Raw genomic sequence first — 27,066 nt, 5'->3', positions numbered from 1 at the left:
GAAAGAAAGAAAAACAAGCGAGCTTGACTTATGTTCTTTTTGTGCAGATTTTTTTTATTGGGTTCTATTACATGGTTTGAATGAAAATTTCGATCAATTTTTTATTTATGTTCAACGAATGTTTGAAAAAAAAAACTGAATAGAATAGGTTAGCTGCCATACAAATTATAATTTGTTACAATTCTCTCCCCTACCACGGATTTAAAAAAAAATTCTCTTCTTTTTAAATTATGGCATACACAGCTCAGCGACTGAACAAAACCAGTCAATGAAATGTTCAATCATTTTCCACTTTGGTTCCTTAATCAAAGAGCACTTAATCTAAATTGTTTGTTTGTTTTCCTGTTCGGTATTTAAATCACAAAGAAAAAAAGAAATCCACTGAGTACTTATGGTTTCTTTGATTTGAGCATTTCCGAATGCTGTAGATAATCGTAGATTTTGCCAGCATAATACTCATGATTCCGTAGCGATGCAATCACTCCGCCTTTGTTCACAAATGTCTCTGGATCACGTTCATATGGAATGGGTTGATTTCGAAGTGTTGTCATTTTGCCATTAAGTGCACTGAGAATGGCATGACCAGCGCATAAATCCCATTTCTTGATCTCCGTCAAATGAATATAGTTGGTGGCATTGCCGAAAACAACTTCGAGTACTTTGTAGCCGGCACCGCCAGCAATGGTTATTGGTGTGCTGTCACCGAAAGCCATTTTCACCATTTCCTTGACATCGCCTGAATGCGATCGAGATACAATGATTTTTGGGTTCCTAACAGCTGCCATCTTTGTGACGCGTTCATCTTGAACTTTATGCAATGTTGCCGAAACAGCCACATCTTTCCAAGCCCAAAATGTTTTCTGTGAAAATGGATTGTGGATTACGCCGATGACGGGCTCACCGCGAATCGCTACGCACACCATTGTCGTTACATATTGGAATAGATTTTCTGAAAAAAAGAAATCAATGCGAAATGTATTAGGACAAGCAGCTACCATAGAAGAAAATCGAAGATTAAAGCGAAATGATTCATTTCATTACCAGTATATTCCTGTGTTGCATCAAGTGGATCAATCCAAACGGTGACATCATCAGCGCCAACCAGATATTCATCGGGCAGATGAACATCTTCATCGATGACCGTCGGATCGAGCTCAAAGTGACTGGCTTCGGAGCAATCGGCATGCACATCTTCCTCCGAAATGATTTTCACTTTCGGAAAAATCCGTTTTAGCCCCTGTTCCATGGCACAATGCGATTTGAGATCAGCATTTGTTAGAGGATCATTTGCACCCTCTTTTGTCTGGCCTTTGCTTTTCGCATGGATATTATCTGCCACCGAAAGCACCTCCAAACCACCCAATTGAGCTGCTTGTATTCCACCGATCAGTAACTTTCGTAAATTAATCTCGTTCGGGTTTCGCATAATGAATCCGTACGGTCGATAGTGACGTGATCCCGTTGAATTATTGAAAAACAAATAATAAAACACAATAACTAGGCAAAAGCTTAAAATTACCACGCCACATTTGTTAATTTTCACCGCACCGCTCAAATTCATGATTCAACCCGGAAAAAAGGCTTACAATAATTAGAGAAAAAATTAAAAATAAATATGTCGGCACTAAAATTATATTATTTTAATTGATTGGGTGTTTGATCGGTTCATTTGTGCTAAAAAATCCAAGAGATACGAATTTGCACAACGAAAATCATATTTACAATAATCAGCGACGTTTAATTTTTTTCGTTTCGTTTCGTTTCTATCGTCAAACTGTCATTGCACACTCACACTCATACATGCACACACTATCAGCAGCAAGCTCACACTCTAGTGGAGCGATTGCGAAATCAAATGTCAAACTCAGTGTGATAATTTTTTTTTTTTGAATTTGCTGTGACCGTTTTTCAATTGACCGATTATCGGCAATATTGGAACGCACAATTATTGCTCGTTTGGCGCGTGGCTTTGTGGGGATTTTTTTCGCATGCTGATAACTTATTATTCGATATCATCGAATTTCATTTATGATGACTGAGGGCATTGAATTTCGCCGCTACGTCATTCCAGCCGTTGCTATGACAACGCACACGTATCTCATGCAGACTCAAAACAAACGCTCACAATTTGTTTTCTTATTTTCTCTGTTTTTCTCACTTTAATTATCCATCATTTGCATATATTTTACAATAATAATGAAATATCAAACAGCTAACGCTGTAAATTCTCTTTTTCACCAGTGTATACTGGAATGAGACGAATGACATCATTCGAATTTTAATATTCATAATTTTCTATTTAACGTTATTATTAAAATTTAATTTTATTCTATAAATATATAACTCGTGAAACTTAAAAGAACGTATGTTTTTTTCAGCCTTTTTTCATGCGTGGATTACAAGTAACTAAAGTGAGATAACGAAAAATTGTCTTCGGCAAAGTTGTAGTACATAGTAGTATTGATCTTGGTTTGGTGAATGGTGATTTGACCGTGGGTGTAAATACGATGAATGAAAATATCAATGAAAATAATTTCGGGACGGCTAGCGGTCATATAGTAGTATTGGTGGTGTTCAACAACATTGCCCAAGACAATTTTTTGCTATCTCATTTGAGTTGCTCGTAATCCACGCCGGGAATAACTAAAAAACATTTAGTGCTGGTTAGTCATACTCGTTAGATCATATATTCGTATGATCATAATGAACGGTAATCAAGTGGGCCACTCGGAATGGCTTTAGCTTTTATAATATATTTATCTTCGATATATTAAAGACGTCTTTCTTTATTATCGGTCGCAGACAATATTTATCACTTAAGATGACTTTCATTGCCTTATCGGTTAATTTGATAAAAGATTTACTGATCACAATAATTTTTTTCACGGTCATGAACTGGTTAACCTCAATGTAATCTATAGATACGATCAGGTGCAATGGTGCATCATCACTTTTAAATGCAAAAAAATGGTTATGATGTTGAATGAATGTTCTTGGAATTGTTTATTGTTACAATTTTGCTTAATAGAAAAAACTTATGCGATGAATTCTCTTGGAATTGAATATTGTTGCAGTTTTTCTTAGTAGATGGATTTCAAATAGGTTGACTCTTTGATTTCTCATTCAGAGATGGGTTTTTTGAAACTGTAACATTTAAATGGAAATGATTTTTTATTCATCACATATATCTTGTAAAGACAATGACAATTAGGTGTCAATTTTTATCAGCATACATGCAAAAATTGGCAAAAATTGGCTCAATCATTGCTCAATTACTAATATATACTATATCTGTAATTGTATCGTTTAATTCAATCAAATGCATTGAGGCTATTTAAGCAGAGTTCTTCTGATGGTCATCGCAGTTCGCTTGATAAAGTGATCTGAAAATTTGGTTCCAATAGTGAAACGATTTTCAAGTCTAGAAATATATTTATTGAATTTTCAAGATAATTATCAGATAAAAGTGAAATATTTCCGAGTTGAGGTTAAGAAGATGATAGTTTTTGCTCTGCTGATCCTTGTTACAACTCTTGTCTATGTTTATGTGAAATGGCGTTATACGTACTGGAGTAAACTCGGTGTTCCATATCCTGAACCAGTTTTCTTCTTTGGCAATGTGCTTGAAGCATTCACCATGTCGTCGCATATCAGTTCACTTTGCGAAAAATGGTATAAGTAAGTAAAAGTAGATCATGCTAAATGCCTTACCCATTCTTAATTTCAGCACAATGAATTCCATTTGAATATCATTCAACGTGAATAGCTTAATACATATATTTATTATGCGAATTAAATTGAAAATAATAATATTAATGAAACATTTTGACAGTAATTATCCCACATATCCTTACACTGGCTACTATAAATTACTGAACCCGGCAATCAATCTTCGAGATCCCGATTTGATCAAAGATGTTTTAATCAAAGATCACTTTAGTTTCCATGACAATGAGCAACATTTCAATAAAAGATTTGATTCGTTGATGATGCACAATCCATTTGTGGCATCAAACGATAGCTGGAGAAAGGGTCGCACCGTTCTTACACCACTGCTAACTTTATTGAAGGTATGTTTTCTCTAGCCAAATGTGAAATTACAGCATTTCAAAGGAAGACACACAGAAAGAGTTCCTTTTATTGAAATAATTTTTCACCGTTTTTACTTCTCAATAGGTTAAGTCATTTCATCCATCCATTGTAGATAGTTGTGAAAAACTAACAAACTACTTAAGAACATTACCACCAAATGAAGATGTCGAAGCAAAATCTGTAAGTTTGCGTATAATTCATTTCTTTTTGTTTTTCATTGGAAATAAAATTATAATTAAATAATTTTGATTAATTCAAATTAAATATTAATCATGTCCATCTAAAGCTTATAGCTCGATTTGCCACTCAAAATGTGATGCGATGTCTATTCAGTTTGGATACGAAATGTTTTACTGAGACAAAAAATGAGTTTCTTGATTTGGGCACAAACATTTTTAAGCCAACATCTTGGAGTGGCATCAAATTGATGATAATGTCGATTTGTCCCATGCTACGGGATATTATGCCATTTGGTTTTGTGCCCGCTTATGTTGGTGAGTGGTTTCGATGCTTTGTGAAAGAATTGAAAGAAGAACGACTAAAATCAGAACAGCACCAGCAAGATTTTCTCCAAATGCTCCTAAGTTCAGTGGATAAATATGGTAACATTCTATTGTGACTTCATTTTAAATTTTACAATATTTCTAAAAATCACATTTCGGTATACTTTCCAGATATTAACGAAGCAGAGCTAGCTGGCTACGCATTAGCAATGTTTGTTGATAGTTATGAAACGTCCAGTGGTGTTCTTGGTTTTGCTATCTATGAATTGGCTCGGAATCCGGATATTCAAGAACGTCTTTATGAAGAAATAACGGATGTATTGGCCAAATATGATGGCGAATTCACATTCGAGGCTCTTCATGAAATGAAATATTTAGAAAACGTGATTTACGAAACGATGCGCTTAGATGTTGTTGATGCACTCATAAGTAAAATTTGTACCAAAGAATATACTCTTCCGTTGATTGAAGGTCAAAAGGAGCCAGTTACCATATATCCAGGCACAGCGATTCAGATATCAACAAGAGCATTGCATATGTAAGTCGAATTTGGTATCTTAATTAAATTGTTTTTTATTACATCAAATAACTTCGATTTTTTCAAAAATATCCAATAGGGATCCAAAGTATTATCCAGACCCAGAAACATTTGATCCCAACAGATTTACAGAAGAAGAACGCCGTGAACGTCATAAGGCTGTATATTTGTCTTTTGGCGAAGGCCCACGAATGTGCATTGGAATTAAATTTGCGTTGGCTCAAACAAAAGCTGGTTTAATGTCAATAGTTCGTGATTTTAAAGTCACAATATCGCCGAACCAGAAGCCGGTTGTTATGGATAATCGTGCATCGATATACCATGCACGTCATGGGCTCATTGTAAACTTTACGCCAAGGACAAAGACAAAGTAATTTTTTGCACGTCTCTTAAGACGTGAAATTAGAATCATTGCAACAAAAACCATGAAATGATGCCATTTTTCCCACATACAAATCCTTTTCCAGCGGAAATACGTAAAAAGTAACGGATTTTCCAACTACTATATTCGTAGAATCAATCAAGTCCAATTCAATAGGGCGATATTATTCCATAACTACTGAAATTAATGAATTATGTATCAAAACTTAGATTTAAGCTTTTTTCCTTTTTTCGAAAAATACTAAAAACTATCAAAAATCCATCATCCAATTTAATTACCTCTTATTTTACTAAAAAAAAAAAGTATTTTTAAATTTATTGTCGATTCTTGAACAATTTTTTTATTGTAATAAAACACCGTTGAAAATTCTATCATATTTGCTGTAATCAGCGACGTTATTTATTTTTTCGTTTTAGTTCTGCCTTCAAACCAATATGTGTACATGTACATTAACACACGTACACATTTGTTATGCTATTTACTGTTCACACTCTAGCGATAGCGGAACAAAATGTCACACTCGGTTGTGATATAATATTTTTTTTTGATTTTTTCTGAGCCGTTTTTCAATTGACCAATTATCGGCATAATTGGTACGCAGAGTTCATGTTCTTTGGCATATAGATTTGTGGGGAATTTTTTCGCAGGAAAACGGTTCATTATTCAATATCGTCGCATTTATAATGATTGAGTGCATTGTATTCCGGTGCTACGTCGTTCCTTCCGTTGCTATGACAACGCACTGTTTCCCATGTTGATACAAAACAAACGCTCACAATTATTATAGTTGTTGGGTCAGATTCAGTGCTTTTTGGAGTGTTTTCAAATGCAAACTATTTTTGAAATACGGTTTTAAAAATTACAAACACGGAGAAATTATGGCCGAACCTATTTCTATTGGAAGTAGCACCGTAAAAGAGAATAGGATATCGTTTTTCGAGCATCGCAATAAAATTATTGGTAAATTTTTTGTTGTGTTCATTTCTTATTCTAATTTTCTCTCATTTTTTGCTTTTAAAAACTTTTAATCATCCTTCATTTGCATACTTTAAAATAATCTTCAACAATAATCTCTCTCGAAATAATCCCCAGAAATACCGAATAGTGCCAGCCTAACGCTGCAAATCCTGCTATTTACCAATGTTTACCTGTCTCCGGTGTGGATATTATCTTCGCTACAATTCTTCTATATGAATGCATTCGATGAGTCTGGCAAGCATAACACCATCATCTTAGGCGGTGCCCTCTTCCTAATTGCTGCTCCGCTCGAAATCTGTCGCCTTTACCTGGGCTATTCAGGCAATTTAAGAGAAAAAGTCCGTTTGTTTTATCTTTGTAAAATTTAATCTCAATTTATTTCAAATTAACTAAGAAAAAGAGGAAAAAAAAAACATTTTTCAGATTGCTGATTTTGCCGGATTCTTGATTCTTTCAACATTCATCCAGCAACCAATTGAAATTTTCTTTTTCTACATCGTGCACAAAGCAAAAGTGTTTTGGCTTCAGATCTTTGTTCAACTGTTGGCCACAGCTTTAGTTTTCTTGCAAATTGTGATCGGATACGTGGCCATGAGACGAATGACACAATTAAAGGCACAACAATTTCATATTCTTACGCTAATCGAGCAAAGTAATAAAAATCGGTAAAAATCATGGAAATTAAAACTAAATGTGTTCAGGTCAATTGTGGAAATTGTTTAAAATGAAAAAAAAACCAAGCTGAATGAATCATCATTAGTGAACGAGATCAATGGTTTGGGTTGAAGGAGCTAATTGCAAATCATCAGGTTTACTTCGTTTAAATGCATTCGCATCGAATCCAAGAATTTTTCCAACGCTTGCACATTTTCGTGATGAACATCTCCCTTACCAATTAGCTGCGATCGATTTGGTAACACGGTGTAAATGAGCTGGAATTAGGAGAATAACGGGTTAAAAGTATTGTTAGAATAAGGGAATAATCTTCGTGAATCCTACCGAGAATGATTTTTGGATGATCCAGCTGTGATATTGCTTCAGTGTAATGGCATACGCTGCTTCAATGTGACGCTTGAGGTTCTCTTCACACGTGTGGTCTGCGACTACATTCGAGAAAAACTTTTCGATCATTTCAAGCGCTCTGTAAATCGAAGAGTAGGCATTAGTTTGAGGTCGATGTGTGGTTTAACGACTTTCTAGAATTTTTTTTTTCTTCATCAAAACGACTCTACCTTTTCAGCCAAGTGAGTGCATCTCTGGCGCAATTTTGTATTCTTTCTTCGCTTGATTTAAGCATATCGTCCAAAAACATGTAATCAATTTCATTTTGTACGTAGATTTGCCACAATTTCTGTAAATAAACATTCAATTTCATGCATTAACTGTTTGATTCATTTCGCTTAATTTTTCAAATATAATTAAAAAATTGATTGATTCGCTTACTTCAATGTTTCCATTCATGTCATATACAACAGGTTTGAATAGCTTTCCAAAGCTGTCTGAAAAGAGAGAAAACAACAATTTAAAAGATTGATTAAATGGTCGGTGATGATGACAAAGAATATCACTTTGGAATTGAATGATGCGATCATAAAAAAACAATGCGTCAGTCAATGTAACAATCTTTAGTTTACATATCGATAGCAAATCGACAAACGAACGAACGAACGCACGAATGAAAGAAGATATCCGGGTCAAATAAACAGAGTGCAATGAAACCCAATAAGTGTTAGTAGTAATCACCTTGATACAAAAATCCACAAACCGACTTTGAATGAGAATAGAAAATACTGAAAACATAGCCCAAGCCGATAGCAAAAGTAATGCATCACATTGATTGTGTTGAGATGGAAAAATATGCCACAAAAAAAAACTGTACACCAAGAAATTGAAAAACAAATAATTTTTGATTGAACGAAATTCCTATGCATCTTTGTGTGAGAGAAGTGACGATACAGAGATGAAAAAAAAAACGAAACAAAAATAAGGGGGGTCAAGGAAAAAAAACGAATAAATCAAAGTTGTGATTGTAAATGGAAAGAAGAAATAGCATCTATTTTCGAAACGACAAAAATGTCCGCGAATTAGGTATTTTCAAATGCTTTCTGCTTAATCAAAAAATATGCGATGACTCGAACTTTCCACTGATGCTATTTTTATACATAAATTTTGTTTTTAATGCACTTCAACAAACGATACGGTTTTTGACGACTCAAAAAAAAAACTTACCAATGATTGCGACTACTTCGCGCGATGCGTTCAAAAATAATATGGTTTTTACTTTGCCCTGCTCGTCGATCGCTTGAAATCCTTTTAGCTGCTTGAACACAACCCGTGGCTGTTCCGATAGTGCTTTCCCCATTTTTCTCCAGATTTTTTCTTTTTTTTTCTTCCTTGATTGGCAAACAAATCACAAACACGATATAGACACCGACCACACTCTTTCCGCGGCAACTAAGCTCTGAATGTTGTTGCAGCGCACGAGTAACGTTTCAAAGTGGTGACTGTAATGAGCCGACCGAAAACAATATGCTTTATTAATGTATGTCTGTTTGTGTGTGTGTGCATGTGTTCGTTTGCTAAAGCGTGATTTTTATCTATGCTCTCCAGTGCTGCCGCAGGGATACCAACAAAGGTTAGTTTGTGTTAGAGCGATAAGACTATCTCTGAACTAATGATAAGTATCATAAAAATGTATGTGACAAGGTGTTCACGAAATAGGTGCACCACCACCGAATACAGCCAGGTGACTGACTGACTGATTGATCCAACTCGCTTGTGCTTTGTTTATATTACGTTTTTTTTCTTTCACACTTTCAATCCATACACTGATAATCTTTCATCTATTCTCTTAAATCGATTATGCCTATTTTCGACTATGGTAGTGATTGTGTGTGTTGTTGAGCCAACCAACCGACCGACTGACGCACACATACATAATCAATGAAACTCATTACTGGCACTAACATTTCATAATGTTTCCATTTTTATCTACGGCAATCAAATCATAATTCTGCTCAATTACGTCGCTTGGAATTGTAAAACGAAGTGACGATACGTTGCTCGTCATTGTCGGCGTCGACGTCGTCACGTCAAATCGATAATATTTCATGCACATTCCGTTTTGTTTGGAACGAAACTCGACCAACACCAATGGCAATGACGACTTGATTATCTTTTGCTGAATATCACAGCGAATACATGACTCATTGGCGTGCTCCGCAAATTGATTGAACCATTTATGTGAGTTCAGTAGAATGGCACAGTTTTCGGTGAGAAAAGTTAAGTCATCATTTCGACGGCAGTGATAATTGGTTAAAATGGAATTTGTCTTTCTTATCGTTGTTAAGCGTCGATTGCTTTGATTTAGCTTATCATCTGCGTTTCTGTCACTTGCACACTTTGAAGCCATTCTTCGTGGTAAATCACGCGGGCAATTTTCAACGGTAAATATCCGGTTGACATAATCGATGTCATTGCCCATAATGCCATCAGTTGTATGGCCCAAATCAAATATATGGCCGATTTCATGGCATATCGAACCCAAAGCCGTTGCAAAGCAACCGCCATAGGTATTTTTGCCATTGCTATCATCCATCAGTTGATTTGTGTCGACTGGAGTTTCATCTTGGAAACACCTTTGAATGGTGGCAAAATTGGTTGGCCATGCATAAAGTGTGCCACTGCCAAAGAGAGCCACATCACCAATTCCAAGCGCTGCATGACCTTTTACCATACCATTTTCACATAATGTACTGGCCAGTATGCCAAAATACTTGAATCGATGCTCGGTGCTTTCTTGAGCAAGAATTTCCTTTGCATGATGCTGCCACAGTTGATTCTGATCCCATTGTCTTGCCTCTTCTACCGATATACTGCTGTGGAACGGTTTACATCCGATGAATTCGAACGATTTTCGATCGAATCCATGCTTTGTCAGCATTTCTGCATACAAACATTGCACCAGGCGAATGGCCAAATCGATTTTTTCACACGCACGTTCAACCGTAGTCTCTGCATCACACGGAGCTTGAAAATGACCATCATGATTAGAGCAAATGATGTAGAGGATTCTCAGCAAGTACCTGGGATTTTTACGTTTATCGAAAATCAACGAAATTCCATGTGTGGCACAACAAAAGCGAAACTTGAGCTGATTGACGCCAGGCGCTAGTTCTACTGCCACTTTAAACTTGCCATCGCTAGCGATTTCTGCACTCTCAATGCTGCCTTCAATGTTTTCATTGACAATTTGTACAGATGAAAGACCGTGACGATGACGACGATGAGTGTAGTTGAGAATTTCACCTCGAACCAAAACAATCGAATAATCAAATGAGTCATTTGGTTTCACGTTCAGAAATCGAATCTGTGGCAGCCCTTCTTGGGCATTGTGTTTAACGCAAAACATTTGTCCTTGCCTCAAATGACGAACATTTCAACAATAACACACGCACGAAAAAAAAACCATCACATTTTTGTAAACATGCTGAATCAGGTGTTAGTTTTGAAGCGAACCAGTGTGGTATGTTTATGGTATTAAATTTTAAATGAGAATGAATGCTAACCCATCGTGTGTGAATATTATGTTCTTTTACATTTAGCTTAATTCGAAAACCTATTCAATTGCAGCGATTCAATACGATTTTCTCAATAAAATTCACAGAACATCACACACACACACACTGAATAAAATGTGTAAAAAATTCGTAAATAATGACGCATCGAACTAAATGACTTTGTTCAATTCTAAGCCCAAATGTTTGTAGTGTGTTGTTGTCTTTTTTCCCATGACAGAAAAAAAAACAACATCTACTGTCAAAGTGGCTCTGTGATCGCATGTGACCGGCGAGTGAATTAAACGTCATTCGTCGTCGTCGTCGTCGTTGTCGTAGTTTTATTTATGAATTAACACAACATTGACAAATGACGCAGAGTATCGAAGTTCTTTTCTTGCACATGCATTCCAGCGTGTGCTGGATGATTGATATACGCAAATTGTTGCCAAGGCGTACTCACAAATAAAATCGCTTATGTTTTATTTACATTAATATTGAAGAAGAAGAAGGGAAAAAAGTCGGATTAATCGTTTTTCGAAATCGATTTAAATGCGGCGCGCAAGTGATAACATTGGATTTTTCAATATACTTCGTCACTTTATCGAGGCATGCACACATTGTTTACCATGAAATCAGACACTTTCAATACAAAGTGCAACTGTTCATTTTGCGATGGATGGATTAACGATGAAATCATCGCTGGCTAACGAAGCACACGCATTTTTTTCTATCGGCAAATGGATATAAAAAAAAAATAGCTTACGCCTCCGTCGTTCTTGTTGATAGGGAGAAAATGTATCGTTTTTTCTTTTAATGTGAAGTCAAAACATTCAATCACATTCAAGGTTGTGATTATTTCATTTTAATCATGTGTCGATGCTTAGATTTCCTTTTCCCGTGCTCTTTTCCAATAAAGTACGTGTTTCGGAAAGTTGGCATCTGCTTTACAGACTTTCAAATGTGAGAGATTTATTTATAAGCAAATTAGGTGAAAAGATAGGATGAAATTCATTATCATTTTGCTAGTTAGCATCGATCTTGTTTGTGTCCGGTCATTTCACAGGACAACCATAGATAAAAAAAAATTAGTTCCCCAATCATCGTTTAAAGGCAATATTTCTTGACCTAACCGAAATTTTTTTGAAAAAAATGTATGAATAATCTCAATTATATGTTTTCACCCACCTCAAATTTGGTACAAATGAGATTGCTATTTTTAGAAATTTGAAATTCATCATTCACTTTGCTAAAAAAAAAAATGAGGCATCCTAATCAAAGCTAGAGATTGAGTCAAAAGGTCGTCATAACGGTACTTTCGACATTTTTGTTGCTGTTATTAGATGTTTGCGTTGCCGAATTTGCATTATTATAAAGTATTATGAAGTGTCTAGCAAATTTTTACTACATCAACATGTCTGATATGCCGATTTAGAGTGAAAGAAAAAACGCGAGAATTGGCGATCTGTCGAAAGGCTGGGTAGATAACTCGAAACGCAGTCACACTTAAAATAACGAGGAAAAAAGAGCGCGATTTTGCCGCATTCGCACAAAAACTGCGGTTGTAAAATGAATAAATTTCTATCGTCAATCTGTTTCTCTCTCATTTCGAGTGTTACATGAAGCGTGAATTTCATATCGCATACTTTAATTGCTTGATTTAACTTGTGATCAATTCGCGGTATGGGGAACTCATCGCATCGATGCGATTAGAAGAAAACAAGAATATTCGGCATCACAGCAAATCAATTATCTACACACATACTCACACTCGGTGCTTTGTCCCAAAATCCCCAATCTGATTCGAAATATCAATTCAAAAATTTAGTTTGCTTGCGATTCGCTCCCATTTTTCCACTGCACACAGCGTCAATTTGCTCCATTTCCATATTCGTCGATACCATCCGTTTGACCGTATTGACAAACTTGTTTACTCCAATCATAATAACAATATTTCATGGATGGTGTAGCAAAGAGAGTGTCTCAGTTCAGGGTAAAAGGCTGAAATGCTTAATCTAAATCTCGTCCATTTTTAGAATTGTTATGCACAGAGAAGACCAGAACTAACACTTTATTTGGCCTCATAAACTTTAACTACTCAAATGACCGCATTGTTTTATAACTGCAGTTCTCGGAACGATAAGATGTGTGCTAACCAATAAATGCATTAGAACGGATCCGACCAGTTTTGCCTCCATTCTCTAAATTTGCATGTAAATTTGTTATTTATAAAACATGACAATCCCACAAGCACAGTCCGTAACAATAAAGTTTAAGAGGAGTTAGCTGAACGGCCGAGATAGGTTTTGTATCGTTAGCAAAAGCCAGTCAAATTTCGTTGTTATGCGTTATCAATTCCATATAACAGTTCCGCTATGTTTTTGTTTCTGGTGTTTCCTAACTGCTTTACAATCTATTTTAAGACATCGCCAAAAATATCTTTTAAAGGAAAAAGCGGGAAAAGGGTCAATCAACTGGAGAGACGAAATTTCATTTGATACGCACCGACAATGGCAATGTCAAGGTCTTTTTTTTTTTTTCAAACCACATTTGAAGTGGATCGAGTTCGTTGCGTTTCGCAGCTGTTTTTGCGAACATTTAGTAGTTGGCTTGCCGGCGATAAGACTTACGCATTAATCTGCGTCTAATATCCGAAAGAAATTTCAACAAAAACATTATTATGCTTCGATTCGGGTGCTCTTTGTGCTATACTGTGCTGTGCTGTGCTGTACAACAACAAATGTGATTGTTCACTAATCAGTTTGGCCAAGTTCATTGTCCCGTGGAGCTTTATGCGAGAGACGAAAAACCAGCAAAACAGAAGTAAAAAAGTTCAAAGCGTCGATAACTTTAGCCGAAAATGAGAGAATGGGAAAGTGAAACGAAAAGTGAAAAAAGAAATGAAAACAGAAAGAGAGAGATCATGTCAATAGCCCATATCATGATATATCAGCCTGGATGCATGTGTCGATACGTACGGCGCTTTTTGTTGGCGCTTGTGCCGCCAGCGATTACCGAATTCACAAACGATTCTCCTTCGTGCGACAAAGCCATTTGTTTCATTAATTGATTGGATTGAATTGAATTATTGCATTACCAATATCAAAAATTGCTGGCGCGTGTGAACTGCCGAAAATTGTAGCAGTCAATGGAACGAAAAAGGTCAATGGGAAAAAGAAGACGAAACGAATTACAAAATGATATCAAACATAGCGTGTGCATTTTTCGTCATACCAATTCAGGAACAAGGAATGTCAATTGCCTTAAATTGCAGTGAGAAGTGAATTATAACATCGCTTTGTAGTACACATGTTGCGATTTTGTGTCTGATTCAATGGAGCAATGCCTTAATCCTTTTGATGTGCCATTTATTCGCAACAAACGAAGTGTTTAGAAGCGAAATGCTTTTGAGTAGCAATATCAAGTCGAGATTTTTTTACACAGAGTAAAGGTGAAATCTCATTTCATCTGAATTCACACGTGCCTTCACTTGGGCTCGTTCATCTTTGTGTGCAGTCAAGAAATAAAACTACGTACGAAATTGTCTCCACACAAAAGTGTAATTATACGCTAGATTAAATTATGTCAAATTGGCAAGTTAATAGAGTGACATTCAAGCAAATTCTATATTCACGACGAGACGAACATCATTATAAATCATCCAATCACTTGATGCAATTAGTCGAACGCAATTTCTACGAAAATTACAATGTTGGAATAAAAATTGAAAATCCAGTGAATAAGGCGATAAATCTACGATTATTTTCTACGTTTTTATTCCTCGTATCTATTCATATCGGCAATTACTTAATTTAATCCTTTAAAGATGTTTTTTTTTTTGCTACGAGCTCAATTAGTCACTGCTTCGCTAAGCAAAACGCTATGTCTAATTATTTCACAGACATCCCGATGGATAATAAGGAGCAGTAAAGAAAGCAGAAAAATGACGTGTACTTTCCATAATCGTTATTCTCGTGCTAATTTCTATGGCTAATCACGTGATTTGCATTGCATTGAAACAACTACAACCATAGGAAGCACTCTCATTGAGAGTGATTAACTTGGAAATCATTCATATGTTCCGGTTTGTCCCAGGGAATACTCAACAGAAATAGTAGTATTTATCACCCCTTTTAACTAATCAATTCCTTTTGAGCTATTATTTCACTATCGCAAATATCTCCAACGAGTAGAAAAACGTATCAGAAATAAAATCAGAAACGTAAACAAAATGAAAAAAAATGCAATCGAATGTTCGGTGCAAAAAATCTTTTGATATTTTTAGTTTGATTGATTTTGGTTCTTTCTTATTTTTTGCTTCCTTTAATTAAATAGAAACAGTCGAAACCATAGATAAGATTCTAGAAAGCCATTTTTTGCTATATTCTCAAAATTGTAATGATCATGGTAGAGGAATTCATAAATTCCTACGGTATTGCAAAAAAAAAAACGCACAAAAAAATGGTTTAATCTAGACTTTGCGTCGTAATAAAATGCTCATGCTAACTGTGCACATTTCGTATAGCAAAGAAAAACAAAGAAGGAAACGAAGATGACAAAATAAGAAGATGAATTGTCATGCGATAACTTCTATCAGGTTAACATTTGTATTTTTCTATTTAAATACACACATGTGTGTATCAGTCTACTCACTTTTTTTTTCAAATATTTATTAAAAATATAAATAAAATTCCAGCGATTATTTGCAACATCCCTAAAAAATGAATTCATTATCATACTTGCTTTTTATTGAAAAAAAAGAAGTCAATTATCTTTTTCTCCCTTTATCATTGCGTGTCATTTTGTTCGGAACGAAAGTATTCCAATACATTAGATGAATATGTGTTGATCAATTAGAGAAACATGTCGTGTCTGAATGCGTGTAACTATACGGGTTTTCCATTTAGGTAATAGTTTACAGTATTGTTCAATGGAAATTAGAATACAGTCATTAAGATCCATTATCTATGCTAAACCGTCTAATGAAAATAAAATAAATGCACCGATCAAACGTCAATCTCAATGCCAATTTATTTTCAATTTTCCATTCGTAATTATCTGTATTTATGTAGTAGTGTATTTTATTTGTCCACGACACATACGTGTCTGTCTATCTACGCTTATTTTTAGCTTTTGTGTGTTCCAACATTGTATCATCATAACAAGTGTCGTCTTCTTTTGGTTCCGTATTCGTTGAAATACCGTCTTAATCAATAAAAACAGCAAAAAATCAATGCAATTATTATTATAATAATTTTTATTGCGTAAAATAATAAACTATAAACATCTTTCGACGATGATAACCTAATGTTTACGATGAAAAATTGCGAATTGAATGAAAAAAAAAAAATTATTGTCAGAAGTGGGATTCGAACCCACGCCTCCGAAGAGACTGCAGCCTTAATGCAGCGCCTTAGACCGCTCGGCCATCCTAACATATGAGTATCGTGCGTTTCAATGCAGTGTTATACGTACTCGAAGCACATGCCGATCTATTTTTATATTACGCACATTCGATACAGCTGTGACAATCGTCATAACAAACCATGTTTATGAACTTGTTCGAGCTGGAGAGATATTATCGTGTTTTTCGTACAGCGTGAAACGTACGTTTCCTACCGAGTACCACATATTGCGTTAACATAGCGAAATGTATGCGATGTGTACGAATTAGCGTCAAATGCATGTAGTTCACCGAAAAATCAATCGTCCAACGTGTAATTTTCCTACCTAACTCTTTGGCAAAGCTTGTCTTTTTCATTCTTAACACATACAACGTGTATAATTCTTATTCAAATCAACTTTACTGAACCAAAGAAATTGAATAACGTAGATATTAATGATTGAAAGCTGTATGGACATTTTTGATATTTAATATCAGTTCTGATATTTTGTTTTCTTTTTCAATGGGTCGTGCATTTGAAATTCACCGTTATCAGTATATTGGTTCACGATCAACTTTCATTCCTTTTCTATTTCATATTGAATCGAAATTTATATCAACAAGAATTGATATATTGATATATTTTATTGAAACAAAACTATTCTAGCATTAATTAACACTGAATTTCAATCATTCAAAAACATAAGTTTATTGTCCCTGTATTCATACAACAGCTGATATTCAAACTGAATGTTTTAACTTTGTAATAAGAAACTGTGAGCTTTTGAATTGTTTACGAAATGTGTACCATCTTTTTTGTGCGTCAACCTTGATCAACCACTAATGCTGAACAACAGTTTTGTTTATTTTGTGATAAAACAGGTGGATTCTCCTCATTTAAATAAATAACATCAATTATTGAGGTAAATTCGATGTAAAAATTTCGTTCCAAAAGACACGCTCAGCATTCATATGTTAGGATGGCCGAGCGGTCTAAGGCGCTGCATTAAGGCTGCAGTCTCTTCGGAGGCGTGGGTTCGAATCCCACTTCTGACATCATATTTTTTTTTCTCTCTCGTTTGCTTTAATTTCAAATTGATTTTCTTTCGTTTTTAAAGGAAAATTAAAAACAAACTATTTTGGACTTATTGAAAAGAAGATATATTTGATAGCTAAAAGAACTACATTGAATTATTCCTGAGAAAATTGTATAAATAATTGCCTAAGCTATTATTATTAAAAAATACACAATCTATTTTTCAAGGACTCGGAAGGATAATTGTTTTACTAGTCCAAAACTTTGAATCGCGAGTATTTCATTGTTGTCCAGTGGAAATACATCGTTGGATGGAATTAAACTATTCATCGATGTGTAATCCATACTGCATTTTTCAAAATTGATTCGAATCTCGTACACAGTATTCGGTTCGATGACAATCGCTCCAAACGCAGGAAAATCAATATAATCGTAGATCTGTAGATAGCAGCGCGTGATGCAACTGACTTTTTGCCGATACAAAACCAATTCCACTTCATCATCTGGATTCGATGGTTTTTTCACCAAACTCACCCAACCATACTTGAATTCATTGATTGACGTGTTGAATATTTTCGCGTAACTGAATCCGACTAAACAAATTTTTGTGCTCGATCGAAAAGAGGTCACTTCGATTGCATTGATGCGTGACTCGTGTCCATTTTCTAAACTTTGAATCTCAATCGTTGACTGTTTTTCATTGTGCCAAAGTAATGGATATTTTGTTGACATGATAATAAAAATCTTTTTGCGATCTTTGTCCGTAAAAAACTCAAAATATTCCGTTAGGAGCGAAGTAATTGTTGGATTGGGCATTGAACCATATTCGATTAAATCAAAGTGTTCACCCAACTGGCTTCGAATGTCATGTAATGTTGCTTTCTTTCCAACATGACGCCGCTCCCAAGCATTTCGAGCCCAATTCAAGCATCCGATGAATAGTTCCTTGCCATGGATTGTCTCATTGTTCATTAAAATCGACCTTAAAACGTCAGTGCTACAATTCGGAAATTCTTCTGTGTTGAGGAAAAACGTAAGATTTTCCGTGATTTGCCATTCGCAATGTGCTTTCAGTTCGGGAATATCCATCTGTAATGCCAACTCAAAAGCATCGCACAAGTCATCTAATGCAGCAACTTGCATTATAAATTGTATGCATATTTTAAAGCACTCGTCGACATCATACTTTTTGGCCAGGTAAGCAATTTCGGCCACATCTTCCATGGAGACATCCATTTCATCCAAATAGAAGAACTGAAGAAACTTCTTGAATCCATCAGCAGTGACATCACGTAAACGAACATCGCCCGTTTCTGGCAACGATCCGAAAAACATTGTCTTCAGTACAGTACTGCAGGTAGACAATATCGATTTGTGTGCCGGTACCGATTCTGGACTTTCACAATCATCGAATCCACAAACAAAATTTATATCCGCCGTGATATCATCTAAGTATAAGTCAGCCAATTGGTTTTGCTTCATTGTCTTTACTTTCGTTTTTTTCGTTGCTTTCATTGCTTTTCTACTGCATTCTGATGCTATGACTTTGAAAAAAAAAGGAAAATTATTGAAAATTGAAAGGAAAAAAGAACAAAATTATTTATTATTATTAAAACTAACCTTTGTATCTGTCTTCTTCAAACGAGACATCTTTGTGGAATATTGGATTACACATCTTTCTTTGAGAACGAAAATCGGAAAAACATCAGTTAATACAGATAAAAATTATGCTGTAAATGAAATAAGTTATAATTTACTACAAACCTTTCTACTCTGTGCATATGGAACGCCATTTCCGATTGGTTTTTCTTGATTTTAATTAGGAAAACTTTTCGCTTACTGAGAGAAGAATACTACGGACTGATCACTGAATATCCAAAAATGTTTTGTTTTTACATGTTTATTCAAGCAATAAATATTCCTGTAATGTCAACATGGTTTGGATTTGACATGCGTTTAAGTACCATTCTAAGTAAAAAAAAAATAGAAGTACAGGACAAGCATCAATCCAAATATTACCGAATGAATGAAATGATGGTTTAGTCTAGTCCCTTGTGTAGTCCAATGAATTTTGAACAGCAAGTTTGATTCCAACTAAGTTAAAATGATTCATCTAAATTTTGATTAGAAATGGGATGAAAACCAAATAAAATCAAGGGGAAAACCAATGCTATATTGCTGGAAAGTATTCGGTTGTGAAAGTATATACTAGTAGAATGGGAAAAATCTATTACATTAGAGCTTAACTTGTTGCTATATTTAAAATATTTGTCGATGTAAGTCAAAGTGTTGTATTACAAGGAATTCAATGCATATTTTTCATTAAAAAGAAGTCAAATCATTGGAAATTGATTAGAAGATTAGTGCTTATTGCTTTTACCCAGTTTCCATGTTCTCAGCAAAAATTGTATAGGTTTCAAGTCCGAAAAAATCATGCTGCAATTTCATGGTTTTGAGCTTTGTGGAAAGTGTTGTAAAATTTCGTCACATTTTGCTCTCTAGGCTATCGCAATTATTATCGTTAATGGGATACAGGTGCGGCCATTAATTACGACAGTAGTAAGCAGGAGGCTGCAACATTGACTTCTTTCCATACTAATTTGACGTTTGTCAGTGATGAACGATTTTGCAGTGCCATCTGCACATATTTGACTATTCAAAGTGAACTAGCTGTTATCAGTAATGATGAGTCATTGATGTTCAATTTTAGGTCATAAACGGCACTTTTGCAATTTTCAATGTACCGTTAATGACCCAAAATTGAGCATCGATGACTCATCGATACTTATGACAGCTAGTTCACTTTGAATAGTCAAATATGTGCAGATGGCGCTTTTCGTATTTGAGGTGATACGTTGCAGCTGCCCGGTAGTAAGGTAGTAGCTTCTGAAAAAGGGCAATTATCAGAGTTGATAGATTGAATCACTACCTCAGGCGGTTGCACGCTTGTTTATTGTGACTTTCTTGTGACGTGTTGACGACAACAACACACTGGACACCACACATCACATTCGACACGGTTGTTAGATGTGAGAAACAAAATGATTAAGACTTATCGTATAGAACGAAGCAGCACGATTCGCAAAGACAAGACACAGAATAGCGAACAAATTCACGTGATAATGCGAGTGCTGGAATCAGAATTGATGCTGGTTTTATAAACATTTTAATTTTATTTTGTTTTTTTTTTTTCTGTTCGTTCCTTTATTCGTTCGTATGGGTTCCGTGCGCGATATACATTGGTGTACACATAGTGAAATGTGATGCGATTGCAATTAAGTGCAGCGTAATCAGTAGCAGCGCCGCTGATTTGTAATAATCGGTTGGATCGTTATTGTCTGTTGTGTTTTGTTTGGTCTATTCACACACATTCGTTGGGTGATTCGATGGTAGTCGTCGCCGTTGTCGTCGTTGGCCCAAAATTTTGATTTATTTACATTTTGTGCGTTCTATGTGCGGTGTATGCGCCAGCGCTAGCGATAACTGCGTACTCGCGCAGCTAACGGCACAACCGATCATAGTATAAGAGATAGGCCATTCGATTCAATTGAATCAGTAGAAAACAGTTCGTCTTGAAGACACCAAGCAATTGACTCGCCTTTAGTTGAAACCATATTCTGAATGTGCTTTACACAAAATCACTCGTTACACTCAAAATTTACTCAAATTTTCAAACAAAACATAATTAACTGACCAAAATAGAATCTAAAATGTTAGTATTTTGATAACAGTTTTTAAATCGATATTTTTTTCAGATGAGAAAAATGAGAATAAAAAAATATTTCGTAAAGATTTGTGCTAAAATCAACATAAATTTTATATTTTGCAGGAATTTTGGAAGTTCGACAAACGTTTTTTCGATGTGTGTAATGAAAAAATGGTTGATAGTTCTGGTGCTGTTGTTATTTATTGATCCGATTCCATCGATGTGGGCGCAGCCGGTGAAAGTGAATGGCAGTGAAGACGGTGGATTTGGAATGCGAAAGTCGTGCGGTCGAGAATTGGTAGCCAGAGTTGATCGGATATGCCAAAGTCGAGGTGGTCATATGACATACACTCGAGCTCGTAGGGTTCGCCGTGGCATTGTCAACGAATGTTGCATGAATAAATGTGCCGACCATCACATCTACGCATATTGTTCGAATGACAAACCGGAACGAAAACCAAGTGATTCAGATTCATTGCTCAAAACACCAGTTGTGCCAAGAGAATTCATTCGTTTCATTAGCTTCCAACCAAATGCAGAAACCGTTACCAATGCACCCGCTGGAACGGTCACCACCGAAGATCCACGATACCATGACGTTTTTCTCAACGGAAACATCGATACGAAAACATTGGATGAATTCCTAAGAACACTGTCACGCAACTCAAATGACTATGAAGTTAGAACTGTGCCACCCGAATTCCAAATGAACAACCGATACATTCCATCGCGAGCTCGCATCATTTCAAATTATTAAACTGTCGATCATTTTATTTGCTTCTTGCTTAATTGCTGCCACCATTCTTCTGCGTGATTCAATCGAACACAATCATCATCGTTTTAAGGCTGTGCCGAACACAATCATCATCGTTCAAAAAAAATCAAAGAATTGTGATATAATAATTAAGGTGAAATATTTTTTATATAAAACATTTATGTGACACAAATTGATTTAAAGAAAAATTTCGTGATATTTATTAATAAGAAATTTGAAGGAAAAAAAATGAAGAAAAAAGTCACATAAATGATGGACCAATATTGCCACGAAGATCAAAAAAGTAATAATCTAGTCGCTCGCTCGTCCTGCGAAACATTTCTCACATTAATTTTATGTTTTCATATTTGCCAAAAGACAATTCGGTAAATATTTCGAAATGTCGAAGTAACAAAAATCTCAACACTCGCCAATTGCGCCTATTTTATTACATATTTAATTGATCACACGCTCACATCTCATAATAAATCGTCGAATGTATAGATATTAAGGCTCGAAATCGTACTAATTTATGACATTTTTTTAAGTATGCTTGCAACAAATGCTAAGAAATAAATATAAAAAACAAACAAACCGAAAATCAAATCTGAACTTCTGTTTTTTTTTTCTGCTGTTGATACTGAAGTCAAAACATTATGATGAACTTTTCTTGTTCATACGCAATCTTCCAGCCGACCATTTTTTTCAAATCTCTAATTTTCAGACCTATGACAATTTCGTTGCTTATCAATCGTTTTTCTTAACAGAGGAATAGATTTGGTTTTGAAATCTAAAAATATTTCTTCTAAAATCGCTATTTAATAAAAAAAAAACTCTCAATCTAAATTTTTTATTCAGTGGTCTAATTCGATCCACGTCAATTTCTTCATTGTTCGAAACATTTTTTTTTCTAATTTGAACCACCAAATACAGCACCATCTGTATGCGCGACCAGTAATCACATCCGGCACAATTGACAACTCGTCCGACGTTTGATAAGTACGAGTGTGTGTATGTGTTTCGATGCATTCTCTTTGACACTTGACACGTCGCTAGCTGATTTGTACATTTATACATTTGTGAAATACAGATTGACGGGAAACAAATTTGGATTTTAAATAAGAAATTGTGTTCATTTGCCAAAATTTATCCAATTATTTTGTGTTGCGCCCACACAACATTTGAAGGAGTCATTTAAGAGTGATAGAATTATTTCGTGTTTTTTTATTATTTGGTATGTTTGTTTAGCACACCCAGCACCTCTTCCTGTGTGTCTCATGAAATTTGCCCATGTCAACGCTAAAATACACATATTTCATCATCGTTTCTAATTTATTCTTTGAGTTTTGTTTTTATTTGGTTACAGTGCGTTGTAAGAAAGTCATCATTAGTGAAAATGGCACTCGCCGAATCCCAATGCTATACCATCATCAATACACCGGAGCTGTCGGATATTTACAATGAAATGAAAATTAAGAAAGATCTGGGTAAGTGTGTCGGATGCGACAAGAAAACACATCAGTTTGAAGTGATGCAAGGGTTTTTTTTTCAACTGGAAGACCTTTTCTCTGCATAGAAAGTTGAATTCAACCAATTATTGTTCTCCAATATTTCAGAGCAAGGTGATGAGAATGTACAAATCGAAACGTTGAAAAAAGTGATTAAGCTACTGTTGAATGGCGAACGTTTGCCTGGCCTATTGATGACCATCATTCGATTTGTGATGCCATCACAAAATCATACAATCAAAAAATTGCTATTGATTTTCTGGGAAATCGTTCCGAAGACCACACCAGATGGCAAATTGCTGCAGGAAATGATTCTCGTGTGTGATGCATACCGAAAGGATTTGCAACATCCAAATGAATTCCTTCGTGGATCGACTCTTCGATTTTTATGCAAATTGAAAGAGCCCGAATTGCTTGAGCCATTGATGCCTGTCATCCGTGACTGTTTGGAGCATCGTCATTCGTACGTGCGTCGAAATGCCGTTCTTGCTATTTTCACCATTTACAAGAATTTCGAGTGGTTGGTTCCCGATGGACCAGAGCTCATCGCTAATTTCCTTGACACGCAACATGACATGTCATGCAAACGGAATGCATTCTTGATGTTGTTGCATGCCGATCAAGATCGTGCACTGAATTACTTGGCATCGTGTCTGGATCAAGTGAACAATTTTGGTGACATTCTGCAATTGGTCATCGTTGAATTGATTTACAAGGTAAAATGAAACGAATTTCAACACATTCGAATACATTCAAAATAAGTGATTTAATTGTAGGTATGCCACGCAAATCCAAGTGAACGTTCACGTTTTATTCGTTGCATCTACAATTTGCTCAATTCATCATCGAATGCTGTTCGATACGAAGCTGCTGGCACATTGATCACATTGTCCACCGCTCCAACAGCCATCAAAGCAGCTGCCAGCTGTTATATCGAATTGATAATCAAGGAGAGCGACAATAATGTGAAACTCATCGTTTTGGATCGTTTGATTGCCATCAAAGAGAACGAAAATACGGAACGTGTGATGCAAGATTTGGTCATGGATATTCTACGTGTCTTGGCTGCACCAGACATTGAAGTGCGACGCAAGACATTGAATTTGGCCATGGATTTGGTATCATCCAGAAATATCGAGGAAATGGTGCTAGTTTTGAAGAAGGAAATCTCCAAAACGCACAATATCGAACATGAGGACACCGGCAAATACCGCCAATTGCTCGTGCGTACATTGCACAGCTGTTGCATTCGCGTAAGTCATCATTCAAACGTACATTTCAAGATATTTTAATTCAAGATTGGCAAACGAAAAAGAATGTTATACATTTCTGATCGATTCCATTCATACAGTTCCCAGATGTTGCAGCCACTGTTATTCCCGTTTTGTCCGAGTTCTTGTCTGACACCAACGAACAAGCGGCTACTGATGTGCTCGTTTTCATTCGTGAAGCCATTCAGAAGTTTCCGCATTTGCGTGCATTGATCACGGAAAAATTGATCGAAACATTCCCATCGGTGCGTTCGGTCAAGGTGCATCGTGCCGCTTTGTGGATTCTCGGTGAATACATCAACACGAGCAAGGAAATTTTGGAGGTGATTGATGTTGTAAACCAAACTATTGGTGAGATTCCAATTGTCGAGGCCGAGCAACGCAAGTTGGCCGGAGAAGAAGAGCAAGCTGATCCGAATGCGCCAGTCAATTCGACAGCATCGACAACCACAAAGGTCACTTCGGATGGTACTTACGCCACTCAAAGTGCCTTCAGCGTTGCACCGTGAGTCTTCTGAATTTTTGCTCTTACTTTTCAAATGTATAACCAAATATTTTTTTCTCATTCTCAGAGTTGCAAAGAAGGAGGAACGACCACCGTTGCGTCAGTATTTGATGGATGGCGATTTCTTTATGGCAACCACTTTAGCCACCACATTCACGAAATTGGCATTGAAGTATATCGACCTCGAAAAGGATGCCTCCAAGCAAAATCATCTTTGCGCTTCAATTATGCTCACAATGAGCGCAATTTTGCATTTGGGTCGATCCGGTTTCTCAACCAAACCAATCACAAACGATGATGCCGATCGGATTTTCGTTTGTTTGCGTACATTGAGTGAACGGTCACCGGGGATTGTTGAAATATTCAAGGTTTTGTGCCGTGATGCTTTGGCCAAAATGCTCGAGGCACATCAAACCGAAGAACAGCAAAATTTGAAGGATAAACAACAAAAAGCTGTTAAGATTCAAGCCGATGATCCAATTTTGTTCTCGCAATTGTCAAGCGGAAAGGATAACTTCTTGGGTGAAAATGTTTTTGAATCGAGCTTGAACCAAGCTTTGGCCGGAACGAAATCCACGTCGATTGTCGATGTTGCTTCGCCAAATAGTAAATTGAACAAGGTCACTCAGTTGACCGGCTTCTCCGATCCAGTTTATGCTGAAGCCTATGTTCATGTCAACCAGTACGATATCGTTTTGGACGTTTTGATTGTCAACCAAACGGGCGACACATTGCAAAATTGCACATTGGAATTGGCAACGTTGGGCGATTTGAAACTTGTCGAAAGACCACATCCAGTCGTTTTGGCTCCACATGATTTCTGCAATATCAAGGCCAACGTTAAGGTTTCGTCTACTGAGAATGGCATCATCTTCGGAAATATCGGTAAATGTTACTCAACTTTTTTTCATTCGAAATCGAATGCGTCAACTAAATGGCTTTGTTTTTGTTAACAGTTTACGATACATCAACTACGACAAATGTGGTTGTTTTGAACACAATTCACATCGATATCATGGATTATATCATGCCGGCTAGTTGCACTGACACCGAATTCCGTCAAATGTGGCAAGATTTCGAATGGGAGAACAAAGTGTCGGTCAACACAACACTCACCGATTTGCACGAGTATTTGAAACATTTATTGAAATCCACCAACATGAAGTGTTTGACACCGGAGAAAGCATTGTCTGGTCAATGCGGTTTCATGGCGGCTAATATGTATGCACGATCGATCTTCGGCGAAGATGCATTGGCCAATTTAAGTATTGAAAAGCCATTAGATGATCCAAACGCCGCTGTTACCGGACATATTCGAATCAGAGCCAAGAGTCAGGTAATTCGATATTGCAACGTTTTCATAGAGTGTTGCTTACTATTTGAGTTTTGCCATTCAATTTATAATCGTGTTTTGCTCTATTTTCAGGGTATGGCTTTAAGTCTTGGTGACAAAATAAATTCAACGCAAAAAGCGATCCCACAGAAAACCGTTGTTGCCGCTTAAAATGGTCGGTCATTTCCAGAGAATATATTTCGAATCATTTATTATTATTGCATATTAAGATTCCTTGAATCACTTAGATGTAAGAATTTATTATGGATTACATTTGCGCGCATTCCTGTAATGTTGAATAAAAATGCCACTGTACGAAAATCTGATCAATAAATAAAGTTTATTTCAACATGATAATCAACTCTATTCCTTTTCGATTTCCCAATCATTGAGTAGCTTCTCCCCAATCATTTTCAATTCTAAATACGCTGTCGGCCTACGTATAAGACAAAACTGAATCTATTACCAATACGTCTTGCAATAAAGCATAGTAAAGTCTCATTAATTCAACATCGCAATAT

The 27,066-nt window shown here is 36.0% G+C and overlaps 8 protein-coding genes and 2 non-coding genes across 16 annotated transcripts; 5 read left to right on the top strand and 5 right to left on the bottom strand.

The window, feature by feature from the left end:
- Positions 1–23: 23 nt before the first annotated feature.
- LOC129569071 (putative inositol monophosphatase 3) lies at positions 24–2,278 on the bottom strand. Its single transcript, XM_055447471.1, has 2 exons — positions 1,042–2,278; positions 24–949 (listed from the first exon to the last, which is right to left on the bottom strand). The coding sequence occupies exons 1-2, from the start codon at positions 1,559–1,561 to the stop codon at positions 390–392; spliced, it is 1,080 nt and encodes a 359-aa protein (XP_055303446.1). The 5' UTR covers positions 1,562–2,278; the 3' UTR covers positions 24–389.
- A 1,083-nt stretch (positions 2,279–3,361) lies between these two features.
- Positions 3,362–5,889, top strand: LOC129569063 (probable cytochrome P450 6a13). Its single transcript, XM_055447461.1, has 6 exons — positions 3,362–3,678; positions 3,833–4,070; positions 4,177–4,272; positions 4,379–4,694; positions 4,767–5,133; positions 5,213–5,889. The coding sequence occupies exons 1-6, from the start codon at positions 3,497–3,499 to the stop codon at positions 5,505–5,507; spliced, it is 1,494 nt and encodes a 497-aa protein (XP_055303436.1). The 5' UTR covers positions 3,362–3,496; the 3' UTR covers positions 5,508–5,889.
- Positions 5,890–6,024: 135 nt separating this feature from the next.
- LOC129569075 (transmembrane protein 17-like) lies at positions 6,025–7,162 on the top strand. Its single transcript, XM_055447479.1, has 3 exons — positions 6,025–6,475; positions 6,608–6,831; positions 6,917–7,162. The coding sequence occupies exons 1-3, from the start codon at positions 6,394–6,396 to the stop codon at positions 7,160–7,162; spliced, it is 552 nt and encodes a 183-aa protein (XP_055303454.1). The 5' UTR covers positions 6,025–6,393.
- LOC129569073 (glycolipid transfer protein B) lies at positions 6,837–11,283 on the bottom strand. Of its 4 annotated transcripts, none has more exons than XM_055447474.1 (6): positions 11,062–11,283; positions 8,723–8,997; positions 7,937–7,992; positions 7,726–7,844; positions 7,493–7,634; positions 6,837–7,425 (listed from the first exon to the last, which is right to left on the bottom strand). In XM_055447474.1, the coding sequence occupies exons 2-6, from the start codon at positions 8,853–8,855 to the stop codon at positions 7,285–7,287; spliced, it is 591 nt and encodes a 196-aa protein (XP_055303449.1). In that variant the 5' UTR covers positions 8,856–8,997; positions 11,062–11,283; the 3' UTR covers positions 6,837–7,284. The 4 variants fall into 4 exon arrangements, with proteins under 4 accessions (XP_055303449.1, XP_055303450.1, XP_055303451.1 ...); XM_055447475.1 differs by having other exon boundaries at positions 11,092–11,216; XM_055447476.1 differs by having other exon boundaries at positions 11,112–11,127.
- On the bottom strand, positions 9,331–10,904 carry LOC129569064 (uncharacterized). The gene has a single exon (XM_055447462.1). The coding sequence runs from the start codon at positions 10,902–10,904 to the stop codon at positions 9,456–9,458; it is 1,449 nt and encodes a 482-aa protein (XP_055303437.1). The 3' UTR covers positions 9,331–9,455.
- Positions 11,284–16,403: 5,120 nt separating the features above from the next.
- Trnal-aag (transfer RNA leucine (anticodon AAG)) lies at positions 16,404–16,485 on the bottom strand. Its single transcript has one exon. It is a non-coding gene; the product is annotated as a tRNA-Leu (tRNA).
- Positions 16,486–17,406: 921 nt separating this feature from the next.
- Trnal-aag (transfer RNA leucine (anticodon AAG)) lies at positions 17,407–17,488 on the top strand. Its single transcript has one exon. It is a non-coding gene; the product is annotated as a tRNA-Leu (tRNA).
- A 153-nt stretch (positions 17,489–17,641) lies between these two features.
- Positions 17,642–19,396, bottom strand: LOC129569065 (BTB/POZ domain-containing protein 3-like). 3 transcript variants are annotated; one of them, XM_055447463.1, is made up of 3 exons: positions 19,233–19,396; positions 19,089–19,147; positions 17,642–19,012 (listed from the first exon to the last, which is right to left on the bottom strand). In XM_055447463.1, exons 1-3 carry the CDS (start codon positions 19,259–19,261, stop codon positions 17,685–17,687), a joined length of 1,416 nt encoding a protein of 471 aa, XP_055303438.1. In that variant the 5' UTR covers positions 19,262–19,396; the 3' UTR covers positions 17,642–17,684. The 3 variants fall into 3 exon arrangements, with proteins under 3 accessions (XP_055303438.1, XP_055303440.1, XP_055303439.1); XM_055447465.1 differs by having other exon boundaries at positions 19,089–19,143; positions 19,233–19,302; XM_055447464.1 differs by having other exon boundaries at positions 17,642–19,006; positions 19,233–19,291.
- A 1,536-nt stretch (positions 19,397–20,932) lies between these two features.
- Positions 20,933–22,515, top strand: LOC129569076 (uncharacterized). Its single transcript, XM_055447480.1, has 2 exons — positions 20,933–21,180; positions 21,298–22,515. Coding segments are annotated over exons 1-2 (636 nt in total). The 5' UTR covers positions 20,933–21,178; the 3' UTR covers positions 21,932–22,515.
- A 388-nt stretch (positions 22,516–22,903) lies between these two features.
- Positions 22,904–26,902, top strand: LOC129569059 (coatomer subunit beta). 2 transcript variants are annotated; one of them, XM_055447456.1, is made up of 8 exons: positions 22,904–23,162; positions 23,295–23,415; positions 23,545–24,152; positions 24,213–24,689; positions 24,788–25,212; positions 25,280–26,097; positions 26,169–26,548; positions 26,639–26,902. In XM_055447456.1, the coding sequence occupies exons 2-8, from the start codon at positions 23,325–23,327 to the stop codon at positions 26,714–26,716; spliced, it is 2,877 nt and encodes a 958-aa protein (XP_055303431.1). In that variant the 5' UTR covers positions 22,904–23,162; positions 23,295–23,324; the 3' UTR covers positions 26,717–26,902. The 2 variants fall into 2 exon arrangements, with proteins under 2 accessions (XP_055303431.1, XP_055303430.1); XM_055447455.1 differs by having other exon boundaries at positions 22,958–23,162; positions 26,169–26,902.
- The last annotated feature ends 164 nt before the right edge of the window (positions 26,903–27,066 follow it).

This window comes from Sitodiplosis mosellana, unplaced genomic scaffold (assembly GCF_009176505.1).
Source record: "Sitodiplosis mosellana isolate CC-2019 unplaced genomic scaffold, AAFC_SMos_1.0 Smas_scaffold_30, whole genome shotgun sequence".
NCBI classification, from domain to species: Eukaryota; Metazoa; Arthropoda; class Insecta; order Diptera; family Cecidomyiidae; genus Sitodiplosis; species Sitodiplosis mosellana.
Note: the sequence above shows the minus strand (reverse complement) of the source record. Positions and strands in the feature narration are given on the sequence as shown.

What these genes read in the sequence shown, in the direction of transcription:
- LOC129569071 (XM_055447471.1), bottom strand. Translation starts at nt 1,561, where the DNA reads ATGAATTTGAGCGGTGCGGTGAAAATTAACAAATGTGGCGTGGTAATT. An exon ending in TGCAACACAGGAATATACTG is followed by an intron (nt 950 to 1,041) that starts GTAATGAAATGA and finishes TCTTTTTTTCAG; the next exon opens with AAAATCTATTCCAATATGTA.
- LOC129569063 (XM_055447461.1), top strand. Translation starts at nt 3,497, where the DNA reads ATGATAGTTTTTGCTCTGCTGATCCTTGTTACAACTCTTGTCTATGTT. An exon ending in CTTTGCGAAAAATGGTATAA is followed by an intron (nt 3,679 to 3,832) that starts GTAAGTAAAAGT and finishes ACATTTTGACAG; the next exon opens with TAATTATCCCACATATCCTT. An exon ending in TCAACAAGAGCATTGCATAT is followed by an intron (nt 5,134 to 5,212) that starts GTAAGTCGAATT and finishes AATATCCAATAG; the next exon opens with GGATCCAAAGTATTATCCAG.
- LOC129569075 (XM_055447479.1), top strand. Translation starts at nt 6,394, where the DNA reads ATGGCCGAACCTATTTCTATTGGAAGTAGCACCGTAAAAGAGAATAGG. An exon ending in GCATCGCAATAAAATTATTG is followed by an intron (nt 6,476 to 6,607) that starts GTAAATTTTTTG and finishes AATAATCCCCAG; the next exon opens with AAATACCGAATAGTGCCAGC. An exon ending in CAGGCAATTTAAGAGAAAAA is followed by an intron (nt 6,832 to 6,916) that starts GTCCGTTTGTTT and finishes AACATTTTTCAG; the next exon opens with ATTGCTGATTTTGCCGGATT.
- LOC129569073 (XM_055447474.1), bottom strand. Translation starts at nt 8,855, where the DNA reads ATGGGGAAAGCACTATCGGAACAGCCACGGGTTGTGTTCAAGCAGCTA. An exon ending in CGAAGTAGTCGCAATCATTG is followed by an intron (nt 7,993 to 8,722) that starts GTAAGTTTTTTT and finishes CTCTCTTTTCAG; the next exon opens with ACAGCTTTGGAAAGCTATTC. An exon ending in ACATGAATGGAAACATTGAA is followed by an intron (nt 7,845 to 7,936) that starts GTAAGCGAATCA and finishes GTTTATTTACAG; the next exon opens with AAATTGTGGCAAATCTACGT.
- LOC129569064 (XM_055447462.1), bottom strand. Translation starts at nt 10,904, where the DNA reads ATGTTTTGCGTTAAACACAATGCCCAAGAAGGGCTGCCACAGATTCGA.
- LOC129569065 (XM_055447463.1), bottom strand. Translation starts at nt 19,261, where the DNA reads ATGGCGTTCCATATGCACAGAGTAGAAAG. An exon ending in CATATGCACAGAGTAGAAAG is followed by an intron (nt 19,148 to 19,232) that starts GTTTGTAGTAAA and finishes TCGTTCTCAAAG; the next exon opens with AAAGATGTGTAATCCAATAT. An exon ending in TGAAGAAGACAGATACAAAG is followed by an intron (nt 19,013 to 19,088) that starts GTTAGTTTTAAT and finishes TTTTTTTCAAAG; the next exon opens with TCATAGCATCAGAATGCAGT.
- LOC129569059 (XM_055447455.1), top strand. Translation starts at nt 23,325, where the DNA reads ATGGCACTCGCCGAATCCCAATGCTATACCATCATCAATACACCGGAG. An exon ending in GAAAATTAAGAAAGATCTGG is followed by an intron (nt 23,416 to 23,544) that starts GTAAGTGTGTCG and finishes CCAATATTTCAG; the next exon opens with AGCAAGGTGATGAGAATGTA. An exon ending in AGTGCCTTCAGCGTTGCACC is followed by an intron (nt 25,213 to 25,279) that starts GTGAGTCTTCTG and finishes TCTCATTCTCAG; the next exon opens with AGTTGCAAAGAAGGAGGAAC.